General features: G+C 41.5%; 1 protein-coding gene across 1 annotated transcript; it reads right to left on the bottom strand.

Moving 5' to 3' along the window:
- Positions 1 to 2763: 2763 nt before the first annotated feature.
- LOC129062825 (60S ribosomal protein L6-like) lies at positions 2764 to 3466 on the bottom strand. Its single transcript, XM_054563859.1, has one exon. The coding sequence runs from the start codon at positions 3295 to 3297 to the stop codon at positions 2764 to 2766; it is 534 nt and encodes a 177-aa protein (XP_054419834.1). The 5' UTR covers positions 3298 to 3466.
- Between the last annotated feature and the right edge of the window lie 3897 nt (positions 3467 to 7363).

Here is a 7363-nt window from a genome sequence, read left to right as displayed (position 1 = left end):
GTTCCTTTGCTCCCTTCCTTCTCCAGACCCTCCACCTGGAATAGCTCTGAGACAGGTGCATAGCTTGGAAGTGGAGGTGGGAATTAGTAGTTGCTTTTTCTTCAGAGGAGTTGGTTTTAACTTTTAAAATTGAGATGATGATTGTTCTTACCACAATAAAAGAGAGAGAATGATGTTAAGATGATGACGAGAAGATGTTAGAGAAAGCAGCCAGCCTGAGATAAGAGCTCAGAGAAAGGAGTCAGGACCCTTGGGGGTGCCGGGGAGCAGGAGGCAGACTCTACCTCCAGCCCTGGGCCCAGCTGCCCTGCCCTCTCCTTCCCAATTGGTCCCATCTGTGTCCTGAGGTCCCAGAAGCAGTTTCAAGAGCAGATCCTGCAAGGTAGGCCCCTTTTGGCCTGGCTCAGGACCTGTTCAAAGCCACTTTCTCCCCATTCTATTCGTCTAAGCAGACCCAGGGCCAGCCCAGTTTCAAAGGGGTGGAGAAATAGATTTTACCTTTTGATGGGAGAACTGTCCCATGTCACATTGCAAAAGAGTGTGGACACAGGGAAGCATTAAAAAAAAAAGTAGTTTCAGAACCATAATAGCATCTGGCCTTGACCTTGGCCTTGAGGCTGTTGTCAGTTGTTGCTGCTATAATTTGCTCTAATTACGTAAGATTCTCCCCTTTCTCAGAAATCTGGGGCTGAATCTGCTGTAGCCCCCTGGAGTGCATTTGCTGTGGTTAAGATAAAACCTTCAGAGATGCCTTTGCCCACGGTGACATACCTGCTGGCATGTGGTGATCTGTACTGTGTTTTCTTGTCACTTAAAAGGATTTGGAGCAGAGGTGTAGCCAAATTGCAAGAAATGTGAGGGAATTTGACCACGTTGTGTTTGCAGTTGTTTGGGAGGTCAGACACCTCAAATCTCCTTTGGTGTCTCCGTGGTTTTACAGTTCACTATTTTCTCTGTTCTCTTTCATTGTAACATTTAATCATTGTCATGTCAACAGGCTACCATAAAAATAACACTTCATAATTACCTGATACAGATTGTATGGGTATATTTAAGAATATGCATTTCTCTTCTACACTTAGTGTGAATAGAGCATTGTCCTTAACTTTTATTCCTGTTAGAAACCTACATTCAAAATGAATAATTATTCTCGTTTTGCTTTTCTAATGTCATCCAGATTGCAAAAATATCTGCCTCTAAGGACTCAGGAGGACTTATTTATGGGAGCAAAGGTAGTGAGTCATACCTGCAAGCTTGGAAATGAGAGTTCATTTGAGCCTCTTCATCCAGTCAGGAGGTTTCCTAGGCAACCATTTATGCAGTAATTAAAAGATGAGGAACTATGAGGTATGTACGTGGAAAATTTAATCCTCAAATGCAGTCCCTGTCAGATTGAGACCTCAGTTTTCATTTAAAAGCTTAACACTTAATTGTAGAAGAACACACTACTAAGATGTGTGTGTGTTGTGCTTTGTCCTTATCTTTTTAATACTTTTTCTCTGACGGGAATGTTTATATATATTAATGCCGGCTCATTTGGGAAAGCAGGAGAGAAGTTGCTGCTTGAAGTGATTTCATTTAGCTGTGAAGTTATTTGGAAAAGCAGATCATCTTTTCTTGTGCTTATTTCTGAGCTTGTCATCAGTAGAAATTCTAGGGTGTGAAGTTTATTAATCATTTGTTTCTTCTTTCAGTGTTTGAGTTGCTGTTTATTTATTCCAATTCTTTAGTTATTTTAGTCTCCCTTAGACTACTGAAACATGCTGCTCTGTGGCTTGGGGGAAAAGTAGGGTCGTTGGTCTGTGAGTAGGAATGAGGGACTCTTTCGGCCAAGTAGACACAAACAACCTGGATTTGCTGAAGGTTTTGCATTAACTTCACTCTCACCCTTTTTATATAGTTTTCTACTTGGATGTTGGCAAGGATATGATAAGCATTTCTGTTCCTCTCTGAAACACCAACACTCCCAGACTTTATTTAACATGGACTTGCCTGAAATTCCATTTTAATAAGTAAGGTGGCTTTTTATCATGCGTCAGGGAAAGAGGAAAATCCTACTAGTTATGTGACAGACTCATTTTTGGTAGTGTTAGAAATCTGAAAAGAACAAGAAGATTAAAATACTAACAGTGCTAATCTTAAATAGGGTTATGTTATGACCCGAGATCAGCTGTTCGGAAGAAATGTGAAACTCAAACTAAAGTATGGGAAGCGGCTGTTTTCTCCTGGAGCCTGGAGGGACCAGCTCCCCACTCAGAGCACTTGTGGCCTTCAGGAGCGTTTGGAGCTTGTAGCCACAGTAATTTGAGTTTTCTCTTGAATGTCCCCGCAGATTCCCTTCTATCATCAACAACTTTGAGACTCTCCTTCTGCAGAAATGTGGCAGGTTAAGTAGGCAAACTTTGTCGTTATACTTTCTTCCTCCTCCCTAGATCTGTGGAAGAAATCAGAATACCAAAACCTGCTCTGAATACTTTTTTTCTATAGCAAAAGTGAAAAAGGTTTACTCTTGAGACCAACAGGGTATGTAAGTGTACTTATTTAATTCTAAAGGAGACCATTTTGACACTGACATTTTAGTGATATTGATGATGATGCAGTTCAACCCTTAATTTTAACTTCATTCAATTTCGTATTTGAAATGCCAGGCTGTAGTTTATGAACTGACTTAAATTATTTTATTTTATTTTATTTTATTTTATTTTATTTTATTTTATTTTTTTTTAACAGATCAGTTGTTTAATTAGGTTTCTCAAAAGAAACTTAGAACTTCATTTTGTGAGGATAAAGCCCATTTGTGAGAGCAAACACAGAGCGGAGATAGCCCTGGAGCTGAGAGACAGCTTTGATTTTTGGCAGAATTTGTGAGTCCACGGCTTTCTGATCAACCTTGCGTTGCTCTGTAATCTCATATTTCTCCTTCACGGTGTCGAAGATCTCCCCCTCCTGGTGCCTGGGCTTGCACAGCTTCTTCTTCTTGAAGTAAGCATCAGTGAGATGCTTGGGGATTTTCACACCACTGATACCGATTTTGGTGGAGGTGGCGATGTCAAATTTCTGGTGTGTTCTACGCAGAGGAACTCGATTAAGGGCCAGAGGTCCAGGCACAAGTAGCAAGCCACTGCTCAGCTCCTTCAGGCAAACCACCCTGTTGCCTCTGTGGCGCCCAGTGAGGATGATGAGAATGGCCCCGGGAGTGATGCTGGCCTGCAGTTTCCTCACGTGCTGACTGCAGGGCTTCTTGCCCTGGCTCAATAGCTTTCGAGGCACATCTTCAGTAGGATAGTATCTAGGCATTTTGCGAAGTTTAACCACTCAAGTACCACCATTCTTGTCACCACCAATTGGCTACTGTGACAGTAGCCATAACTTTCTCCTTTTTCTTTTCAATCTTGGATTTAGCTGCGGAATACTTCCTCTTGTACATGGCCTTTCGGGAATACATGGCTGACCGGGAATACCTCCCAATTCCTCTGACTAGGAGAGGGTTCCAGCTGCAGTGGGTCTTCCCCTTAGGCGTCTTGGCCTTGAGGTTACCTTTCTTAACCTTGCCACAAGCAACAGGCTTCTTGGCTTCAGGTTTCTTCTCCTTGGTATCCGGCTTCACAGTTTTTTCGCCCGCCGTTTTGCAAGAAGGGAAAAAAGCTGACAAATTATTTTTAAACCGGTGGTTATAAAGAAGATAATGCATTGGCTTATCATTTTTAGTATCTACATTTTTCACCTTTTCGTAAGATAAACATCGATTTATTAATTGATCTGTGATGCATTCATTCGCTGAATTTCTCCTATTTGCCAGTCACTGTAGTAGGCATTGGGGATACAGAGATTAAGACCTTGTCTTTATTTTGAAGGTGCTGACAAGTCCGAAAGGAGAGACATTTAAATAACTATTAATAAAAGAATAGGAACACCTGTGTGTAGTCCTTATTATATATAGCAGGCACTATTCTGAGTGCCTTGTAGGCATTAATTTTAACTTGTGAATTGATACAAAAGCCCTATTACTTGTTACTGTTATTTTCTCTATTTTTCACATGAATAAATTAAGGCCCAGAGAGGTTAAGTACTTGTCTGAGCGCATAAAGCTTCTTTTGGCTGACAAGCAAATGTATTGAGTGCACTAACAGAGCTGTTCCTTTTGGGAAAATGGGGACTAGAGGTGTGGATGTCAATGAAATTTTCCCAAAGGAGACAATACCTGAGCAGGTCTATTAATAGAAGTAATAGAAGAGCCATGAAATACTGGGTCAGCCAAAAAGACTGTTACATTTTGTCTGTGAAATAAATGACACATTTTTCATTTTCACCAATAACTTTATTGATTTGGGTATCTTGAGTATGTCGGCTTATCTTTCATGTGGTAAGATGTTGATTGTTCTCAGTTAATATATCAGTTTGATCACTGTCAACTTCAACTGTTTGATCTGAAGGTAGAGCATCATCCAGTGAGAAACCTCCAGCACGAAACTTTGCAAACAGCTTTTTGACACATTTGATCAGTCACAGCACCTTCTCCATACACTGCACAAATCTTTTTTTGTGTTTCAGTTGTGTTTTTACCTTTCTTGAAATAATAAAGCATAGTATGCCGAAAATGTTACATATTTTCTTCCAATTAAAATGACTACATAAAAACTCACCAATTTTGATAAGTTTTTTAAAAATGCACACTGATATGACAGCTGTCACGATACAGTCTAACAGAATTGTTGAGAATGCAGTTAAAGACAACTAAGCGCTATTAGACAGATCTTCCTGAAAACACCAGATGAACTTTTTGGCCAACCCAGTATTTATTTAGTAACACAAAATGCTGCATCATAAATGGGTTTATAGGTTGAATTGGTGACAAAATAATAGAAGATGGTAAGATAGTAAAAATATACCAGATTCCTGCATCTTCAGTATAAAAGTCAGGGAAATAAAAGACAAGGGGAAAAGAGTTCCAATTTAAAGGCAAACCTTTGTTTCCAAATGGCGTAAGATATAAAAACTTGGTACTTAAAAATTCTAACAAATACTAATTTACTTATACTCTGTAAGTTTGTCGGTAAATGTGTGACACCTTTTAAAGGTACTAAAGTGAATTTCACAGTCACCAGATTTCTTTTTAGGAAACCTGTAACCATCTATAGACATGGCCTACTAGTATTTATTTTGTATAAATGCAGGGAGAAGACTGATTTGCATCTTTCAGGTTAAAACATTGGCAGGAACTACCGATTAGGTAGATTAATTTTATTATTACAGAGATACAGAATTATTCAGAAAGTGGAATGGGTGGCGTACATCCTTGGCTCCACAGCATTAGATCTTGGCTTCTCCATCTTCCTGTAACAAAGAAGGTGCTCTTTGCGCATCAGCCATGTGTCTAACCATCCTTTTGCCCCCTGCAATCATAACCTGCTCACTTTCTCATTACTCCCACTTATCACTGATACCTGTTCTCCACCCTGACCCAGCTTCATGAGCCACCTATTTCCCTGACTGTATGAGTTTTGGGGCTTCTCATCACCTGTGACATCCAGACCTTCCAGCTCCCTACTCCTAGGCCTTGTCTACTCATGGCTCAGGTCAGTAAGTCCCTATTTGACCACACCCATCTGTCCGTCCACCTGGTCCCACAGAGATATAACCCATCTCTCCTCTGACCTCCCTGAGCTCCCTATTCTGCTGATTCCATTGCCCTGTACCTATTTGTCAGTTCTCTCCTGTCTTCATTTACCTCCAGCTGAGCATCCATGGACCATCCACTATTTTAAATCACTGTCTTGCCAAAGCTGTACACTTCCTGACTATCTCATTCAGCAGCACTTGGGCTGCTGAGCAGTGTCGTAGAAAATCATACAACTGGGCAGATTGGTACCTGTTCGCATGAATTCAGGGATTGCCCAGCACTCGGCAGTGGTTGCACCATGTTATTCAGGTTGCTGTCATTCCGATTGTGCATAGTGACCGTTACTAAGCTAATTCACTCTTCAAATGTATGATGCTTCTCCTCCCCCTTACTCCCATCAGGTGATGCACTCGTGCAGCACAGCTCCATCCCACTGGCCGCTGAGCCTCCTCTGTCCCTTGGGATCCACGACCTGATGACCTCCGGGTTTTTCCTCTTCCTTTCGCATTGCTTTTGTCACCTTTGCTGGTTTCATCTCTGTCAAACTGACTTCTGTCAAAAGGCAAGTACTGATGTATGTTTTCTGTTCTGAGTGCAGTTAAACGTTCCTGTGCTTTCTCCTTTGCTTTCTGCTGGAGACAAACTGGAATTTATTGTAGGGCGGCAGGACCTTGGCTCTCTCGTGCTGTGTGTGTGAGCGTGCGTGGGCCTCGCTCTGTGATCTTAGCCAGATGCTCTGCCAAGCCTTAGACAGTAGCCATCTCCTGTGGCTGCTGAACCATTTCACACTCTGCAGAAATAGTCCCTAGAGGGGAAGGTTTGATTGACATCTTCAGATTAGAAGTGGGCAGGAATTCCCCAGATAGATCAGTTTTATTATTAGTGTTCTAGCGTTGTCTTCGGTGTGGCTCACCAGTGCCCTGCGGATTATGGCCCCCGTCCTGCCAAGGAAACCTTAGACCCCTTCTGTGTTATGTTTCCGCGTGCTCGTTCTTTGATCCGCCATTGGAGGCTCGCTGCCCACTTTCCTGTCGCTTCTTGTAAATGCTGCCACTCCCACCTGCTGCCTCTGTGAGGCTCAATATTCCTTTCTTTCTTTTTTTTCAAAAAACTCTTCTCTCCTTTTGTCACATCTCTTTGTTTGGCTTTCACACAAAAATATGAGCATTCAGTAGGCATTATTCGTCAGTTTATTGACTCTTCTGTCCCAGAGCTGGACACTTGGGGATGCAAAGATTGTGAGAACGACACACCTTCTGGTTATCATAGGGGAGAAACCTCTTAATGTTACAGTAATTCCGACACTTTATCATAAAGACTGGTCAAGTCTGAACAGAGCATTTTATATACATTGTTTTATATGAACTTTAAAAGATCCTTTAATGTTGCTGATTATGTCCTGTATTACAGGGGAGGAAACTGAGGTTCTGAGATGTGAAGTCATTTCATCGGTCTCTTAAAAAGCAGCCACACGTGGGAATACCATCCAAGTGTGGGTTGCAAAGCACATGTTCTTAAGTAGTGTGAACACCGTTTTTCTACTCCCCCACACCGCCTGTTTTAGAGGGTGGACCACAAATGGTAGAATTGAATATCTATAATAGGCTGTATAATATTGAATATTAGTTTTAGTGACGAGTTGGAGAACTAACTAGCTGAAAATTATGTGTTGTGGTGTTTTTATTCCTCCATTGGTTTCAGCATAATTCCTGAAGGGCAGTATCTGTATTCTGCCTGAAAATT

Source organism: Pteronotus mesoamericanus, unplaced genomic scaffold (assembly GCF_021234165.1).
Source record: "Pteronotus mesoamericanus isolate MK-2021 breed Mesoamerican mustached bat unplaced genomic scaffold, CSHL_Meso_final scaffold_85, whole genome shotgun sequence".
NCBI lineage: Eukaryota > Metazoa > Chordata > Mammalia > Chiroptera > Mormoopidae > Pteronotus > Pteronotus mesoamericanus.
This window is presented reverse-complemented; position numbering and strand designations above follow the sequence as displayed.

Excerpts from the sequence above, each read along its gene's own strand:
- LOC129062825 (XM_054563859.1), bottom strand. The coding sequence starts at position 3,297 with ATGCCTAGATACTATCCTACTGAAGATGTGCCTCGAAAGCTATTGAGC.